Consider the following 20,527-nt stretch of genomic DNA (forward strand, 5'->3'; position numbering starts at 1 on the left):
TCCTCATTCTAGGAATTTAGGACAATGAGAATTACGTCACGGCTTGTGATTGGTCGCTGAGCGGTCACGTGGGCGGCTGCGACCAATCACAAGCCGTGACGTCATCGAAAGGTCCTTTACGTGCTCATTCTTAAGAAGGAAGGCTGCCGGAAAGAAGCCGAGGGTGAGTATATTCCTATTAGGTATATACTCACCCTCGGACGCGCCCTGCTTCTTTCCGGCAGCCTTCCTTCTTAAGAATGAGCGCGTTCAGGACCTTTCGATGACGTCACGGCTTGTGATTGGTCGCGGCGGCCCACGTGACCGCTCAGCGACCAATCACAAGCCGTGACGTAATTCTCATTGTCCTAAATTCCTAGAATGAGGAATTTAGGACCTAAGAATTACGTCACGGCTTTGTGATTGGTCGCTGAGCGGTCACGTGGGCCGCCGCGACCAATCACAAGCCGTGAAGCATTCGAAAGGTCTTTCAAGCGCCATTTTTAGGAACGGAAGATGCCGGTTACCAGCGGCGATGTCCAGGCTGCGTCGGAGAGGTGAGTATATCAATATTTTTTATTTTAATTCTTTATTTTACACTTAAATATGGATCCCAGGGCCTGAAGGAGAGTTTCCTCTCCTTCAGACCCTGGGAACCATAGTATCCCATTGCACTGCATTGGGTTTCGCGTTTCGGCCGACCCCGACTTTTTTATAGGATCGGCCGATTTCACTCGACCCGACTTTTGAGAAAGTCGGGTTTCGTGAAACCCGACCCGATCCTATAAAAATAAAAGTCGCTCAACCCTAGCTGTTACAATACCAAACTAGGGCAGTCCCTATAGGAGAAAAAACTCAAGAATTATACTGTATTTTCACATACTATCTATTCCTGACACTGGAGTGGTTTATAAACTTATGAAGTATATAGCTTGAGGTCTGGAATCTGCCAATATGTGGCTGGTTTTCTGACTGTTTCGGATAACATGATACCTGATTTTGGTTTTTTTTTTGTCTAGTCTCGCTTCAATATAGGTCAATATTAAATAGTCTCCTGATGAGTCGCCTTTGGTGAGGATGATGAAACCCGTAGAAATGAGAAGCTTGGAGAGTGAGTGTGTATACGTCACCTCACCCTATATAATGAAATGTGGGGTACATGTTTTTTCTATTAGTCACCTACTGACTAACCTTCAGGGTGTGAATTATGGGTATAGTTTTACATTTAGAATTAATAAAGTTTAATTTTATCCTTTTGTCAGCAAACATGAGGAATGACAAGAGACAACCCCTTTAAAAAGATTAAGTTTTGGTTAACACTATTCCAACATTATGAACATAAAAAAGGCTTCTCCCCTATGTGACGTCTCTGATGTTTATCAACAGTTGATTTCCAAGTAAAATATTTCCCACATTAAGAAAACAAAACAGGCTTCTCCTCTGTGTGACTGCACTGATGTCTAACAAGAAGCACTTTCCATTTAAAACATTTCCCACATTCTGAACAGGAAAAAGGCTTCTCCCCTGTGTGAGTTCTCTGGTGACTAACTAGAGTCCCTTTCTGGCTAAAACATTTCCCACATTCTGAACAGGAAAAAGGCTTCTCCCCTGTGTGAATTCTATGGTGATTAACCAAATCTGATTTCTGGTTAAAACATTTCCCACATTCTGAACAAAAAAAAGGCATCTCCCCTGTATGAGTTGCCTGGTGACTAACTAGACTCGCTTTATGGTTAAAACATTTCCCACAATCTGAACAGGAAAAAGGCTTCTCCCCTGTATGAGTTCTCTGGTGACTAACTAGATTCCCTTTCAGGTTAAAACGTTTCCCACATTCTGAACAGGAAAAAGGCTTCTCCCCTGTATGAGTTCTCTGGTGACTAACTAGACTCCTTTTATGGGTAAAACATTTCCTACATTCTGAACAGGAAAAAGGCTTCTCCCCTGTATGAGTTCTCTGGTGACAAACTAGACTCCCTTTCTGGTTAAAATATTTACTACAATGTGAACAGGAAAAAGGCATCTCCCCTGTATGAGTTCTCTGGTGACTAACTAGACTCCCTTTCCTGTTAAAACATTTACCACATTCTGAACAGGAAAAAGGCTTCTCCCCTGTGTGAATTCTATGGTGATTAACCAAATCTGATTTCTTGTTAAAACATTTCCCGCATTCTGAACAGGAAAAAGGCTTCTCCCCTGTGTGAGTTATACAGTGATTAACCAAATCTGATTTCTTGTTAAAACATTTCCCGCATTCTGAACATGAAAATGACTTCTTTGCTTTAGGAGCAGTTTGTTTTTTAATGCCTCCTTTGTGACTTTGATCTTCCTTAGTAGTCAGTAATGAATCAGAAGACGGGACCTGTTTCATAGGATCGGATGACAGATCTTTGCTGTGAATGGATGTCGATATATCTGGAGTAACAGCAATCACTTTAGTTGTATCTTGTAGGATTTCAAGATTATCAGATTTAAAAATTGAAGATGTCAGCTGTCCCTCTGATCTCCTGGTACAGTCATCTGCCAAGGCAAAAAAAATCCTTGAGTTTTATATTTTTGAACATTTCTACTTAAACTGTCCATAAAAATGGCAAGCTATGTAAAAAACTTTAAAGGGAACCTGTCACCCCCAAAATGGAAGGTGAGCCAAGCCCAGTCATCAGGGGCTTATCTACAGCATTCTGTAATGCTGTAGATAAGCTCCCGATGTTACCTGAAAGATGATAAAAAGAGGTTAGATTATACTCACCCAGGGGCGGTCCCGCTGCGGTCCGGTCCGAAGGGCATCACTGTTCCGGTCCAGCGCCTCCTATCTTCATTCCATGACGTCCTCTTCTGGTCCTCACGGCATGGCTCCGGCACAGGCGTATTTTGTCTGCCCTGTTTAGGGCAGAGCAAAGTACTGCAGTGCGCAGGCGCTGGGCCTCTCTGACCTTTCCCGGCACCTGCACACTGCAGTACTTTGCTCTGCCCTTAACAGGGCAGAGAAAGTATGCCTGCGCCAGAGCCGCGGTGTGAAGACCAGAAGAGGATGTCACAGAATGAAGATAGGAGGCGCCGGACTGGACCAGTGAAGCCCACCGCAGCGGGACCGCCACTGGGTGAGTATAATCTAACCCCTTTTTATTATCTTTCAGGTAACATCGGGGGCTTATCTACAGCATTACAGAATGCTGTAGATAAGCTCCTGATGACAGTGGACTTAGCTCACCTTCCATTTTGGGGGTGACAGGTTCCCTTTAATTATTCATCAAGACAATGACAGTCCACCTTGTTGGATGAGCCAGTAGTGCGTGGTGTTCAACTGTTTGTTCATTCTGCCTCCCAACTATCGAATAAAAAGAAACCAATCAATGTTATGTAGGCGAAAATAATACCTATTCTCATCTCACAAAAAGCCAAGTCCCCACTCAGGTCCATCATCTGTCAATGTAGAAACAGAGGTTCCCACACTACTAGTGGCTCAAAGGCTGTTGAAAAGTAACAGAGTTTCTATAAACCAATCCAGTAAAATCCGCTCTCACTTCTGAGTCTTGCAGTGTGCTCAAACAACATTTAGGATCTCTGTATTTAGTAATATTATATAGTGAGATGAATCCACTTAATTTGCAGTGTGTGTCTCCTGGAGCACAATCTGGGCACTATGTGCTGGGTAATAAAATGGCAAATTGTAATTTTCACTCTCCAACATCCGCTTCGTGCTGATTTCCAGAAAGTGGCTGTGGAGTCAAAATATTAATTCCTCCTACACACGTGGTCAAAATTGTTGGTATCCCTGGTTTAATGACAGAAAAACTCACAATGGTCACAGAAATAACTTGAATCTGACAAAAATAATAACAAATCAATAATCTATGAGAATGAACAAATGAAAGTCAGACATTGCTTTTTAACCTTGCTTCCACAGAATTAAAAAAAAAAAAAAAAAATAATGAAATAGGCCTGGACAGAAATGATGGTACCCTTAACTTAACTGCTTCGTGACCACCAACGATAGATAAACATGAGCCCTAGCTATAACGATGGGATTCCGGCGTACAACCCTTACTGTGACCCCCGACCTTATCGATACCCGATTGGTTCAGGTCCTGATGACCTCAGCATCACACCAGCCAATGAGACAAATCACTATGAAAGTGTGTTGTAGCAATGAACTTTCCCGGGCGATCTGCCTCATAAAAACGCTGTTTCTCCTCAGATGTCAGTGAGAGATTAGAGGAGAAATAGTGTTACAAGTGCTGCTGGCAACAGCTGTGCCAGTCAGCCATCTTGTTAAAAAGTTAAAAAAACAGATAAGGCAGGTTAGGTTTAGCGCTATAGTTCCGGATAGTGTTGGGGCTAAAGTTAGGCCTCTTTCACACTTCCGTCGGTACAGGGCCGTCGCTAAGCGTCGGCCCGAAGTACCAACGACGTGCAAATTCGCCACAACGTGGGCAGCGGACACAGTGTTTCAACGCGTCCGCTGCCCACTGTAAAGTCCCGGGGAGGAGGGGGAGGAGTTCCGGCCGCACATGCGCAGTCGGAAATGCAGGACCCGACGTGCGAAAAAACATTCCCTTGAACGACGGTCCGCCATATACCGACGCATCCAGTGCACGACGTATGGAACGTGTGTCCATAGGTCACGGTGCGTCAGTAATACTAGTCTATGTGCAAAAACGCATCCTGTGGGCAACTTTGCAGGATGTGTTTTTTGCACAGAACGACGCATAGCAACGTTCACATACCGACGGAAATGTGAAAGAGGCCTTAGGGTTACTGATAGGCTAAAGTTAGGGTTACCGTTAGGGTATGTGCACACGTTGCAGATTTGCCTGCAGATTTTTCTGCACTGAATCTGCATCTCTCGGCAGAAAACGCAGGTGCGTTTTTGATGCGTTTTTTCCCCTTTTTTAATTCGTTTTTTGAAAGCTAAATAAAGATGCATTATTGAACAAAGAAAAAAGATGTTATGTCATTTCTTGTCCAACCTCCTCTTTTACATTTGTCCAACCCACACTCCATTATACACACAGATAGATAGGTAGATAGATAGATAGATGATAGATAATAGACATAAATATAGATAAATAATAGATAGAAGGAATGAGATGGATAGATAGATCTATACATAGATAACAAGCATGTATATTCTTCCTACAGGTATGTTGATCCACCCAGCTCTCCTGCTCCTGCTCTGTCTGTCTATGAAGTGCATATACTACATCACCCAGCTTTGCACACAGACTCGCCCCTGCACCTAGCATTCACATGATATGTTGATCCACCCAGCTCTCCTGCTGTCTGTCTATGAAGTGCATGTAGTGTCATCCATCTTTCCACACAGACTTGCCTCTACTCCTATCTTCCACTTGGTATGTCTCTCAACCAACCCCAGCTTCACCCAAACACCCCCTCCACCCGTGCTATTTATGACCTTGTTTACTTTGGCTTGATTATATGCATCCACTCTTAATTCTCTGACCAAGATGAACAGAGACCACTCCTCTCTGGTTCACACCTGAATGCACTTTGTGGCAGATATATTGCATAGCTCAAGTCTGCAAAGACTTTAATCTGCAGTGTGATTCCTATAAGTGTGTCCTAGAAGTGTGAAGATTACAGTAGAATTAAAACCAGAATTGAACCTGAAGGGAACTGAAGATAACTGCCCAGTCACTGTAAACAATGTTTCTGATTGTTTTCACTCTCACCCCTATAATCCTTCACTTTCTGCTAACTCCCCTAATCCTTGCACCAAGTAAGGAACTGTTCATCTCTTCCGCAATCCTCCCCCATCCATTTCACCTCCTCCTCAGAACTATTCCTCAACATACAATCCTCTGTCTCCAAACACAGACAGCCACCTCATGCCCTCTCCTGCTCCCACCTGCTAACACTTTCTCTGCTCCTTCTCACTGCTGGTGATATCTCTCCAAATACTGGCCCTCCTCACCACATCCGCACAGTCATTTCTACCTCCTATCCACGCTCTATTACAAACTTCTGTAACCTCTCTAACCTTATACCCATTCACACAGCCACTGCTTCCCCAGTCCCACTAACAGGAGCTCTGTGGAACACTTGCTGTCTGCAACAAGCTTTCCTACATCCATGATCTTTTGTTGCTACCAAACTTTCCTTCCTCGCCATTACCGAAACCTGGCTCACCCCTTCTGACACAGCCTCCCCTGCTGCACTTTCATATGGTGGCTTCCACCTTTCTCACACACCCTGCCCCAGCAGCAAACATGGACGAGGAGTTGGTTTTCTCCTGTCAGATAACTGCTCCTTCACCCCAATGCCACTGCCACCCTCTGTTACCCTCCCTTCCTTTGAGGTGCACTCTGTTAGCATCTACTCCCCCTCCAACCTCCAACTGGCTGTCATTTACCACCCCCAGGGCCAGCCACCATCTTCTTTGACCACTTAACCACCTGGCTAGTTCATTTCCTTTCCGGGGACATCCCCACTATCATCATGGGCGACTTCAACATCCCCATTGACACTTCCCTCTCAGCTGCCACTAAACTTCTATCTCTCACTTCCTCCTTCGGCCTCACTCAATGGTCTTCTGCAGCCACCCACAAAGGTGGTCACACACTGGACCTCATCTTCCCCCGCCTCTACTCCCTATCTAACCTCTCTAACTCACCTCTTCCTCTTTCTGACCACAACCTTCTCAAATTCTCTTACCTCTCCACTCCATGTCTACAATCCCCACCCCACAAACTTCCACACCCTCGCAGAATCTTAAACTCCTTGACCTACACTCATTCTCCGAATCCCTCCTCCCTCTCACAGACATAAGTTCCCTACACAATGCGGATGATGCTGCCGCTCTATATAACACAACAATAGCTGTAGCTTTGGAATCTGCTGCCCCATTTACACATACCGAAGCTCGCAAAATCAACAGACAGCCCTGGCACACAAGCCTGACCAAAGAACTGAGGCAAGCTTCCAGGGCTGCTGAGCGGAGATGGAAAAGATCCCGCTCCAACGAGCACTTCATCACATTCATACAGTCCCTCACTACTTTCAAGACCACACTCGCCACAGCTAAACAAACCTACTTCTCATCTCTCATATCCTCCCTGTCTCACAACCCTAAACAGTTATTCAACACCTTCAATTCTCTCTTCTGTCCCCCAACACATCCTGCCTCCCCACTCATGTCAGCTGAAGACTTTGCCTCATTTTTCAAGCAGAAGATTGATAACATCAGAGACAGTTTTGGTCAACAACAACCAGAGCCCTTCCTCCCGACTTCCCAGCCCTCCACCTCCAAAACCAACTTCTCCACCATTACAGAAGATCGACTCTCCACTCTACTCTCAAGATTGCATCTCACCACCTGTGCACTTGACCCCATCCCATCCCACTTCATCCCAAACCTTGCCAGTCTTCATCCCAACCCTAACTCATCTCTTCAACTTATCACTAACAACTGGTGTTTTCCCCTCAAGTTTTAAATATGCCTCAATCACACCTATCCTCAAAAAGCCCTCTCTTGACCCATCCTCTGTATCTAGCTATTGCCCTATATCACTTCTCCCCTATGCCTCAAAACTACTGGAACAACACGTCTACCTTGAGCTGTCCTCCCATCTCTCTTCTTGCTCCCTCTTCGATCGCTTACAATCTGGCTTCCGGTCACACCATTCCACTGAAACTACCCTAACTAAGGTCCCCAATGACCTCTTAACCGCCAAGAGCAAGCAACACTACTCTGTCCTCCTCCTGGACCTGTCCGCTGCCTTTGACACAGTGGACCATTCCCTATTATTACAGACCCTCTCATCCCTTGGCATCACAGACTTGGTCCTATCCTGGATCTCGTCATACCTAACAGACCGGACTGTTGTGAATTCCGTTCTCGAACTTCCTCCTGTGGTCATGAATGGTACTTCGGCGAGTTCTGTCTGTCGACTCCCTCTGGTGGCTGTGAGTGGAGCTACTAGTGCTTGAGGTTCCTTCTCAGCTGTCCTCGTTTATTCTAGGCTGGATTCTCTATTTAACTCCACTCAGATCGTTACTTCATGCCAGCTGTCGATGTCTTAGTACTGGTTCAGTTCTCTCTTGGATCTTTCAGATGACCTGTCTACTCCAGCAGAAGCTAAGTTCCTGCTAATTCATTTGCTTTTCATTGTGTACTTGCTATTTTCTAGTCCAGCTTGCTATCATGATATTGCCTTGCTAGCTGGAAGCTCTGGGGGTGCAGAGTGGCACCACTGCACCGTGAGTCGGTGCGGGGGTCTTTTTGCACACTCTGCGTGGTTTTTGTAGTTTTTTGTGTTGACCGCAAAGATCCCTTTTCTATCCTCAATCAGTTTAGTTAGACTGGCCTCCTTTGCTAAAACCTATTTCATTCCGGTGTTTGTGATTTCCTCTTAACTCACAGTCAATACTTGTGGGGGGCTGCTTTTTCCTTTGGGGAATTTCTCTGAGGCAAGGTGAGGCTTTATTTCCTATCTTTAGGGGTAGTTAGCTCTTAGGCTGTGAAGAGGCATCTAGGCAGAGTTAGGCACGCTCCACGGCTATATCTAGTGTGTGTGATAGGAGTAGGGTTTGCGGTCAGCAGAGTTCCCACTTCCCCAGAGCTTTTCCCGATTCCGAGATTAACTATCAGGTCATTCCGGGTGCACCTAACCACCAGGTCCATAACACCGGACATTCAGAGTTTCCCACTCACACACCACATCCTCACCTCACCCTCAGTCCCGCAAGCCCCTGCTCTTCTCCATTTACACATTTGGCCTGGGACAGCTCATAGAATATCACGGTTTTTAGTATCACCTCTATGCTGATGACACACAGATCTACATCTCTGGACCTGATATCACCTCCCTACTAACCAGAATCCCTCAATGTCTGTCCACCTTTTTATCCTTCTTCTCCGCTACATTTCTGAAACTTGACATGGACAAAACAGAATTCATCATCTTTCCCCATCTCACGCGACCCCCCCCCCAACGAACCTATCCATTACAGTAAACGGCTGCCCACTGTCCCCAGTCCCACAAGCTCGCTGCCTTGGGGTAATCCTTGATGCTGATCTCACCTTCAAACCACATATCCAAGCCCTTTCCACTTCCTGCCGACTTGAACTCAAAAATGTTTCACGCATCCGTACATTCCTCAACCAAGAATCTGCAAAAACCCTAGTCCATGCCCTCATTTTCTCTCGCCTTGACTACTGCAACCTCCTGCTCTGTGGCCTTCCCTCGAACACTCTCTCGCACCCCTCCAATCTATTCTAAACTCTGCTGCCCGACTAATCCACCTGTCCCCCCGCTATTCCCCGGGTTCTCCCCTCTGTCAATCCCTTCACTGGCTCCCCATTGCCCAGAGACTCCACTACAAAACCCTAACCATGACATACAAAGCCATCCACAACCTGTCGCCTCCATACATCTGTAACCTCGTCTCCCGGTACTTACCTACACGCAACCTCCGATCCTCACAAGATCTCCTTCTCTACTACCCTCTTATCTCCTCTTCCCACAATCGTATACAAGATTTCCCTCGCGTATCACCCCTACTCTGGAACCCTCTACCACAACACATCAGACTCTCGCCTACCATCGAAACCTTCAAAAAGAGCCTGAAGACCCACCTCTTCCGACAAGCCTACAACCTGCAGTAACCACCGATCGACCAAACCGCTGCATGACCAGCTCTACCCTCGCCTACTGTATTCTCACCCATCCCTTGTAGATTGTGAGCCTTCACGGGAAGGGTCTTCTCTCCTCCTGTACCAGTTATGACTTGTATTGTTTAACATTATTGTACTTGTTTTTATTATACCAAGCAAAAAAAGCGGTCACATCTTAAAGGTAGCCACAACGAAGAGATCCAGATTAACCCCTTTCTGACATCTGACGTACTATCCCGTTGAGGTGGGGTGGGCCCGTATGACCACCGACGGGATAGTACGTCATACGCGATTGGCCGCGCTCACGGGGGGAGCGCGGCCGATCGCGGCCGGGTGTCAGCTGACTATCGCAGCTGACATCCGGCACTATGTGCCAGGAGCGGTCACGGACCGCCCCCGGCACATTAACCCCCGGCACACCGCGATCAAACATGATCGTGGTGTACCGGCGGTATAGGGAAGCATAGCGCAGGGAGGGGGCTCCCTGCGGGCTTCCCTGAGACCCCCGGAGCAACGCGATGTGATTGCGTTGCTCCAAGGGTCTCCTACCTCCCTCCTCGCCGCAGGTCCCGGATCCAAGATGGCAGCGGCATCCGGGTCCTGCAGGGAGGGAGGTGGCTTACCGAGTGCCTGCTCAGAGCAGGCGCTGGTAAGCCTGCAGCCCTGCACAGCAGATCGTCGATCTGACAGAGTGCTGTGCACACTGTCAGATCAATGATCTGTAATGTCCCCCCCGGGACAAAGTAAAAAAGTAAAAAAAAAATTCCCCACATGTGTGTAAAAAAAAAATAAAAAAAATATCCTAAATAAAGAAAAAAAAAAAAATTATTCCCATAAATACATTTCTTTAGCTAAATAAAATAAAAAAAACAATTAAAGTACACGTATTTAGTATCGCCGTGTCCATAACGACCCAACCTATAAAACTGCCCCACTAGTTAACCCCTTCAGTAAACACCGTAAGAAAAAAAAAAAAAAAACGAGGCAAAAAACAACGCTTTATTATCATACCGCCGAACAAAAAGTGGAATAACACGCGATCAAAAAGACTGATCTAAATAACCATGGTACCGCTGAAAACGTCATCTTGTCCCGCAAAAAACGAGCCGCCATACAGCATCATCAGCAAAAAATTAAAAAGTTATAGTCCTGAGAATAAAGCGATACCAAAATAATTATTTTTTCTATAAAATAGTTTTTATCGTATAAAAGCGCCAAAACATAAAAAAATGATATAAATGAGATATCGCTGTAATCGTACTGACCCGACGAATAAAACTGCTTTATCAATTTTACCAAACGCGGAACGGTATAAACGCCTCCCCCAAAAGAAATTCATGAATAGCTGGTTTTTGATCACTCTGCCTCACAAAAATCGGAATAAAAAGCGATCAAAAAATGTCACGTGTCCGAAAATGTTACCAATAAAAACGTCAACTCGTCCCGCAAAAAACAAGATCTCACATGACTCTGGATTCAAATATGGAAAAATTACAGCTCTCAAAATGTGGTAACGCAAAAAATATTTTTTGCAATGAAAAGCGTCTTTCAGTGTGTGACGGCTGCCAATCATAAAAATCCGCTAAAAAACCCGCTATAAAAGTAAATCAAACCCCCCTTCATCACCCCCTTAGTTAGGGAAAAATAAAAAAATTAAAAAATGTATTTATTTCCATTTTCCCATTAGGGTTAGGGTTAGGGCTAGAGTTAGGACTAGAGTTAGGGCTAGGGTTAGGGCTAGGGTTAGGGTTAGGGCGAGGGTTAGGGCTAGGGTTAGGGCTAGGGTTAGGGCTACGGTTGGGGCTAGGGTTGGGGCTAGGGTTAGGGCTAGGGTTGGGGCTAGTATTACGGCTAGTGTTACGGCTAGTGTTACGGCTAGTGTTACGGCTAGTGTTAGGGCTAGTGTTAGGGCTAGTGTTAGGGCTAGTGTTACGGCTAGTGTTAGGGCTAGTGATAGGGCTAGGGTTATTGCTAGGGTTAGGGCTAGGGTTGGGGCTACAGTTAGGGTTTGGGCTAAAGATAGGGTTAGGGTTTGGATTACATTTACGGTTGGGAATAGGGTTGGGTGTGTCTGGGTGAGAGGAGTGGTTAGGGTTACTGTTGGGATTAGGGTAAGGGGTGTGTTTGGATTAGGGTTTCAGTTATAATTGGGGGGTTTCCACTGTTTAGGCACATCAGGGGCTCTCCAAACGGGACATGGCATCCGATCTGAATTCCAGCCAATCCTGCGTTGAAAAAGGAAAACAGTGCTCCTTCCCTTCAGAGCTCTCCCGTGTGCCCAAACAGGGGTTTACCCAGACATATGGGGTATCAGCGTACTCAGGACAAATTGGACATCATCTTTTGGGGTCCAATTTCTCCTGCTACCCTTGGGAAAATACAAAACTGGGGGCCAAAAAATAAGTTTTGTGGGAAAAAAATATTTTTTATTTTCACGGCTCTGCATTGTGAACTGTAGTGAAACACTTGGGGGTTCAAAGTTCTCACAACACATCTAGATAAGTTCCTTGGGGGGTCTAGTTTCCGATATGGGGTCACTTGTGGGGGGTTTGTACTGTTTGGGTACATCAGGGGCTCTGCAAATGCAACGTGACGCCTGCAGACCAATCCATTTAAGTCTGCATTTCAAATGGCGCACCTTCCCTTCCGAGCTCTGTCATGCGCCCAAACAGTGGTTCCCCCCCACATATGGAGTATCAGCGTACTCAGGACAAATTGGACAACAACTTTTGGGGTCCAATTTATCCTGATACCCTTGTGAAAATACAAAACTGGAGGCTAAAAATCATTTTTGTGAAAAAAAAAATAATTTTTATTTTCACGGCTCTGCGTTATAAACTGTAGTGAAACACTTGGGGGTTCAAAGTTCTCACAACACATCTAGATAAGTTCCTTAGGGGGTCTACTTTCCAAAATGGTGTCACTTGTGGGGGTTTTAATGTTTAGGCACATCAGGGGCTCTCCAAACGCAACATGGCGTCCCATCTCAATTCCAGTCAATTTTGCATTGAAAAGTCAAATGGCGCTCCTTCCCTTCCGAGCTCTGCCCTGCGCCCAAACAGTGGTTTACCCCCACATATGGGGTATCAGTGTACTCAGGACAAATTGCACAACAATTTTTGGGGTCCAATTTCTTCTCTTACCCTTGGGAAAATAAAAAATTGGGGGCGAAAAGATCATTTTTGTGAAAAAATATGATTTTTTATTTTTACGGCTCTGCATTATAAACTTCTGTGAAGCACTTGTTGGGTCAAAGTGCTCACCACACATCTACCCTTGGTAAAATAAAACAAATTGGAGCTGAAATAAATTTTGTGTGAAAAAAAGTTAAATGTTTATTTTTATTTAAACATTCCAAAAATTCCTGTGAAACACCTGAAGGGTTAATAAACTTCTTGAAAGTGGTTTTGAGTACCTTGAGGGGTGCAGTTTTTAGAATGGTGTCACACTTGGGTATTTTCTATCATATAGACCCCTCAAAATGACTTCAAATGAGATGTGGTCCCTAAAAAAAAATGGTGTTGTAAAAATGAGAAATTGCTGGTCAACGTTTAACCCTTATAACTCCGTCACAAAAAAAAATTTTGGTTCCAAAATTGTGCTGATGTAAAGTAGACATGTGGGAAATGTTATTTATTAAGTATTTTGCGTGACATATGTCTGTGATTTAAGGGCATAAAAATTCAAAGTTGGAAAATTGCGAAATTTTCAAAATTTTCGCCAAATATTCGTTTTTTTCACAAATAAACGCAAGTTATATCGAAGAAATTTTACCACTTTCATGAAGTACAATATGTCACGAGAAAACAATGTCAGAATCGCCAAGATCCGTTAAAGCGTTCCAGAGTTATAACCTCACAAAGGGACAGTGGTCAGAATTGTAAAAATTGGCCCGGTCATTAACGTGCAAACCACCCTTGGGGGTGAAGGGGTTAAAGGGAATTTAAGGCTTTTATTGGAAAAAATTATAAGAAATGCATAAATGCTCTAGCACCATAACATAAGGTGGAAAGCTGGATATTGTACACCATAAAATAATGATAAATGCAAAGTAGTAACTATATAACTCCCTACTGTCCGATGTACCTCTAGCTGCCTAAGCATGCTCATAATACAGAAAAAATCCTAGTGCATATACATCCAGACATTGTAATGATATCTACCTGCAGTCAGCACAGCGTTCCACCTCACCCCAACGCGCGTTTCGCAATAAGCGTCTTCCGGGTTTGTTTTTATTATGTATACCTCTCCTTACATGTAAAGCGCCATGGAATAAATGGCGCTATAATAATAAATAATAATAATAGATCAATAGATATTATCTATCTATAAATCTATTATCTATCTATCTCATTCCAGCTATCTATTCTATCTATCATATATATATATATATATATCTATCTCATTCCTTCTATCTATAGATAGAACGAATGGGATAGATATGGGATAGATAGAAGGAATGAGATAGATATATCTTTTCATATATCTATCTATAGATCTATCTATGGATAGATGTAGATAGATATATGGATAGATATATCTATGTATCTATCCATATATCTATCTACATCTATCCATAGATAGATATATGAATAGATATATCTATCTCATTCCTTCTATCTATCCCATATCTATCTATCTATCTATACACAGATAGAAGGAATGAGATAGATATACAGTCATGGCCAAAAGTATTGACACCCCTGCAATTCTGTCAGATAATACTCAGTTTCTTCCTGAAAATGACTGCAAACACAAATTCTTTGGTATTATCTTCATTTAATTTGTCTTAAATGAAAAAAACACAAAACGAATTGTCCTAAAGCCACATTGGATATAATTCCACACTAAACATAAAAAATGGGGTGGACAAAAGTATTGGCACCTTTTGAAAAATCATGTGATGCTTCTCTAATTTGTGTAATTAACAGCACCTGTAACTTACCTGTGGCACCTAACAGGTGTTGGCAATAACTAAATCACACTTGCAGCCAGCTGACATGGATTAAAGTTGACTCAACCTCTGTCCTGTGTCCTTGTGTGTACCACATTGAGCATGGAGAAAAGAAAGAAGACCAAAGAACTGTCTGAGGACTTGAGAAACCAAATTGTGAGGAAGCATGAGCAATCTCAAGGCTACAAGTCCATCTCCAAAGACCTGAATGTTCCTGTGTCTACCGTGCGCAGTGTCATCAAGAAGTTTAAAGCCCATGGCACTGTGGCTAACCTCCCTAGATGTGGACAGAAAAGAAAAATTGACAAGAGATTTCAACGCAAGATTGTGCGGATGTTGGATAAAGAACCTCGACTAACATCCAAACAAGTTCAAGCTGCCCTGCAGTCCGAGGGTACAACAGTGTCAACCCGTACTATCCATCGGCGTCTGAATGAAAAGGGACTGTATGGTAGGAGACCCAGGAAGAACCCACTTCTTACCCTGAGACATAAAAAAGCCAGACTGGAGTTTGCCAAAACTTACCTGAAAAAGCCTAAAACGTTTTGGAAGAATGTTCTCTGGTCAGATGAGACAAAAGTAGAGCTTTTTGGGCAAAGGCATCAACATAGAGTTTACAGGAGAAAAAAAGAGGCATTCAAAGAAAAGAACATGGTCCCTACAATCAAACATGGCGGAGGTTCCCTGATGTCTTGGGGTTGCTTTGCTGCCTCTGGCACTGGACTGCTTGACCGTGTGCATGGAATTATGAAATCTGAAGACTACCAACAAATTTTGCAGCATAATGTAGGGCCCAGTGTGAGAAAGCTGGATCTCCCTCAGAGGTCATGGGTCTTCCAGCAGGACAATGTTCAAAAAGCACTAGAAAATGGTTTGAGAGAAAGCACTGGAGACTTCTAAGGTGGCCAGCAATGAGTCCAGACCTGAATCCCATAGAACACCTGTAGAGAGATCTAAAAATGGCAGTTTGGAGAAGGCACCCTTCAAATATCAGGGACCTGGAGCAGTTTGCCAAAGAAGAATGGTCTAAAATTCGAGCAGAGCATTGTAAGAAACTCATTGATGGTTACCGGAAGCGGTTGGTCGCAGTTATTTTGGCTAAAGGTTGTGCAACCAAGTATTAGGCTGAGGGTGCCAATACTTTTGTCTGGCCCATTTTTGGAGTTTTGTGTGAAATGATCAATGTTTTGCCAGGGGTGTCAATACTTTTGGCCATGACTGTATAGATAGATCTACATATAGATAGATCTATAGATACATAGATCTATCTATTCATATATCTATCTATCTATAGATATCTCTATGGATAGATATTTATGTATAGATAGATATATCTATGGATAGATGTAGATAGATATATGGATATATATATATCTACAGTATAGACCAAAAGTTTGGACACACCTCATTTAAAGATTTTTCTGTATTTTCATGACTATGAAAATTGTAAATTCACACTGAAGGCATCAAAACTATGAATTAACACATGTGGAATTATATACTTAACAATAAAGTGTGAAACACTGAAAATATGTCTTATATTCTAGGTTCTTCAAAGTAGCCACCTTTTGCTTTGATGACTGCTTTGCACACTCTTGGCATTCTCTTGATGAGTTTCAAGAGGTAGTCACCGGAAATGGTCTTCCAACAATCTTGAAGGAGTTTCCAGAGATGCTTAGCACTTGTTGGCCCTTTTGTCTTCACTCTGCGGTCCAGCTCACCCCAAACATCTCGATTGAGTTCAGGTCCGGTGACTGTGGAGTCCAGGTCATCTGGCGTAGCACCCCATCACTCTCCTTCTTGGTCAAATAGCCCTTACACAGCCTGGAGGTATGTTTGGGGTCATTGTCCTGTTGAAAAATAAATGATGGTCCAACTAAACGCAAACCGGATGGAATAGCATGCCGCTGCAAGATGCAGTGGTAGCCATGCTGGTTCAGTATGCCTTCAATTTTGAATAAATCCCCAACAGTGTCACCAGCAAAGCACTTCCACACCATCACACCTCCTCCTCCATGCTTCACGGTGGGAACCATACATGTAGAGTCCATCCGTTCACCTTTTCTGCGTCGCACAAAGACAGGGTGGTTGGAACCAAAGATCTCAAATTTGGACTCATCAGACCAAAGCACAGATTGTCACTCGTCTAATTTCCATTCCTTGTGTTCTTTAGCCCAAACAAGTCTTTTCTGCTTGCTGCCTGTCCTTAGCAGTGGTTTCCTAGCAGCTATTTTACTATGAAGGCCTGCTGTACAAAGTCTCCTCTTAACAGTTGTTGTAGAGATGTGTCTGCTGCTAGAACTCTGTGTGGCATTGACCTGGTCTCTAATCTGAGCTGCTGTTAACCTGCGATTTCGGAGGCTGTTGACTTGGATAAACTTATCCTCAGAAGCAGAGGTGACTCTTGGTCTTCCTTTCATGGGGCCGTCCTCATGTGAGCCCGTTTCTTTGTAGCGCTTGATGGTTTTTGCAACTGAACTTGGGGACACTTTCAGAGTTTTCCCAATTTTTCGGTGTGACTGACCTTCATTTCTTTAAGTAATGATGGCCACTCATTTTTCTTTACTTAGAATTTGTATTATGGCAAGAAAAAAGCAGCTAACAGTCTATCCAGTAGGACTACCAGCTGTGTATCCACCAGACTTCTGCACAACACAACTGATAGTCTCAACCTCATTTATAAGACAAGAAATCCCACTCATTAAACCTGACAGGGCACACCTGTAAAGTGAAAACCATTTCCGGTGACTACCTCTTGAAGCTCATCAAGACAATGCCAAGAGTGTGCAAAGCAGTCATCAAAGCAAAAGGTGGCTACTTTGAATAACCTAGAATATAAGACATATTTTCAGTTGTTTCACACTTTTTTGTTAAGTACATATAATTCCACATGTGTTAATTCATAGTTTTGATGCCTTCAGTGTGAATGTACAATTTTCATAGTCATGAAAATACAGAAAAATCTTAAAATGAGAAGGTGTATCCAAACTTTTGGTCTGTACTGTATGTATCTATAGATATATCTATCTAGAAATATATCTATACATATATCCATAGTTATATCTATAGATATATCTATAGATATCCATCTATAGATATATAGATATATAATAGCAAGGCCGATGTTTATCAATCAACATGTTTAATTTAAAAAAAAAAAAAAATTAAAACGGGAAAAAAATGGCAGGGGCCAATATTTGTAGGCTGGGAAGGGGGCAATATCCATGGCCCCTTAACAGACTATGAATATCTGCCCGCAGCTGTCTGCGTAGCCTTTACTGGCTATTAAAATAGGGGGACCCCATGCCATTGTTTTTGGAGGGGGTCCCCCTATTTTACTAGCCAGTAAAGGCTACACAGACAGCTGTGGGCTGATATTCATAGCCTGGGAAGGGGCCATTGATATTTACCCCCCCCCCCCCCGTCTACAAATACCAGCCCCAGCCGCCCCAGAAATGGCACATTGTAAGATGTGCCAATTCCGGCACTTAGCCCCTCTCTTCCCACTCCCATGTAGCGGTTAGGTATGGGGTAATAAGCGGTTAATGTCACCTTTGTATTGTAAGGTGACATTAAGCCCGATTAGTAATGGAGAGGCGTCAATAAGACGCCTATCCATTACTAATCCTATAGTACTGAAAGAGTAAAAAAAAAAAAAAAAAAAAAAAAAAGACAGCCAGAAAAATGTATTTTAATATTCTTAATTTCACCATACTTACAAATACGCCTAATTCCTGTGACGCCCTCGATCGCCTGCAAAAAATTTAAAATAATAAACCAATCGTATACTCTCTTTCTGCTGTAGTCCAATTAATAACGAGTGTCCCACAACGATCTCCCCTATAGAACAGTGATATCGGGTGATGTCACTGTTCTATAGGGCCTCCAGTGACATCGGGTGATGTCACCGCTCTATTGGGCCTCCAGTGACACACTGACAGTAGACAATGGCTCCTGCAGTGCATCACTGAAGAGGTTACCTTAGTTCAGAATCTCACTTTATGGCAAAGCTGCGTGGGACTTTTCCCACACAGCAGTGCCACAAGTAAGAGTAGGAACTATTTCTCACAGCGGCGGAGGGATACCTTCTGCCATTGTATCGCCGGAGCCCCTGGAAAGCGGTCGCATCAGCTGATGTGGCAGCTCTCCACCGGAGATCGTCGTGGGACACTCGTATTAATTGGATATCTGCGGATCAGGGAGTATATTGTAGGTTTATTATTTTAATATTTTTTTTATTGGTGAGCAAGGGCTTTGGGATCAAGGTGATTGGCGAGTATGTACTCTATGTTGCATGTACTGCATGTTGCATGTACTGCATGTTGTATGTTATATGTTGCTAGTACTGCATGTTGCATGTACTGCATGTTGTATGTTATATGTTGCTAGTACTGCATGTTGCATGTACTGCATGTTCTGTATGTTTGTATGTACTGTATGTTATGTGTACTGTTGTATGTTATTTGTTGTATGTACTGTATGTTGTATGTACTGTATGTTGTATGTTATGTTTTATGTACTGTATGTTCTGTATGTTATATGTACTGTATGTTGTATGTACTGTTGTATGTTATATGTTGTATATACTGTTGTATGTTGTATGTTATATGTTTTATGTACTATATGTTGTATGTTATATGTTTTATGTACTGTATGTTGTATGTACTGTATGTTGTATGTTACAGGGGTTGGACGAAATAATGGAAACACCTAACGTTTTGGCATCATAATCTTCGAACATGTTATAAACATGCAAACCGTGACATATGGTAATGTTTTGTAGTTGAATATTTGTGTTATGTGATATGTGTATGTAAATTAACTGTTTGTTTTGCAGAATTGTAAGAACATTTATGAGAACCTGATACCAATGGCAGACCTCTCGGATTTTTAAAGAGGCCAAATTGTTGGTGCTCGTATGGCAGGCGCTAGTGTAACAGAAAGTGCCCAAATGCTTGGCGTGTCAAGAGGTACTGTCTCCAAAGTAATGACTGCGTTTGAAAGAGAAGGAAAAATGTCCGCAGCAAAACACAGGTCCGGCCGAAAGTCAAAGTTGACTGAGAGAGACCGTTGGACTCTAAAGCGAATTGTGAGAGAGGATCGCAAGACCACGGGCCTGAAAATCACTGCTGAGCTCAATGAACACCTACAGAACCCAGTTGCCACCAAAACTGTTCGTCGGGAGCTGCACAAATCTGGATTCCACAGAAGAGCTGCAATTAGAAAACCGCTGCTCTCAGTGACAAATGTTTCCAAGCATTTAGGGTGGTGTAGAAACCTCCAGAATTGGTCCCTCGAGTAGTGGAAACATGTGATATTCTCGGACGAATCATCGTTTACCCTATTTCCGACCTCCGGCCGAGTGTACGCTCGGAGACAGCTGAAAGAAGCATTCCATCCAGACTGCCTTCTCCCAACCGTAAAACATGGCGGAGGTTCTGTGGTGATCTTGGGTGCCATTTCGTGGAGATCTGCCGGGCCAATGATATCCCTTCATGGAAGAATTAACAGCCGAGATTATTTAGGCATTTTGGGCGACCAAGTGCATCCAATGGTTCAAGCACTGTTCCAGGAGGGGAACGCCATCTTTCAGGATGATAATGCACCAATTCATACAGCTAGAATCGTTAAAGCATGGCGCGAGGAACATTCTAATGAAGTTGAGCATCTCATCTGGCCCCCACAAACCCCAGACCTCAACATTATTGAGCATTTATGGTCGATTTTAGAGATTCAAGTTAGACGTCGATTTCCGCCGCCATCGTCGCTCAAAGAACTGGAGGGTGTTTTAACTGCAGAATGGGCTAAAATTCCTATGGAAACAATTCACATCTTGTATGAATCCATACCTCGGAGAATTGAGGCTGTAATCGCCGCAAAAGGTGGACCTACACCAGATTAAACTAACTTTTGTTGATGTTTCCAGGTGTTTCCATTATTTGGTCCAACCCCTGTAT

The 20,527-nt window shown here is 43.5% G+C and overlaps 1 protein-coding gene across 1 annotated transcript in view; it reads right to left on the bottom strand.

The window, feature by feature from the left end:
• Positions 1–924: 924 nt before the first annotated feature.
• Positions 925–20,527, bottom strand: part of LOC143766873 (uncharacterized) — a 53,424-nt gene continuing 33,821 nt past the window's right edge. The window contains exon 7 of the mRNA XM_077254871.1: positions 925–2,499. Within this exon, the coding sequence (XP_077110986.1) occupies positions 1,394–2,499 (1,106 nt within the window). The 3' untranslated portion in view covers positions 925–1,393. The remainder of the gene's footprint in view (positions 2,500–20,527) is intronic.

Source organism: Ranitomeya variabilis, chromosome 4 (assembly GCF_051348905.1).
Source record: "Ranitomeya variabilis isolate aRanVar5 chromosome 4, aRanVar5.hap1, whole genome shotgun sequence".
Taxonomy (NCBI): domain Eukaryota; kingdom Metazoa; phylum Chordata; class Amphibia; order Anura; family Dendrobatidae; genus Ranitomeya; species Ranitomeya variabilis.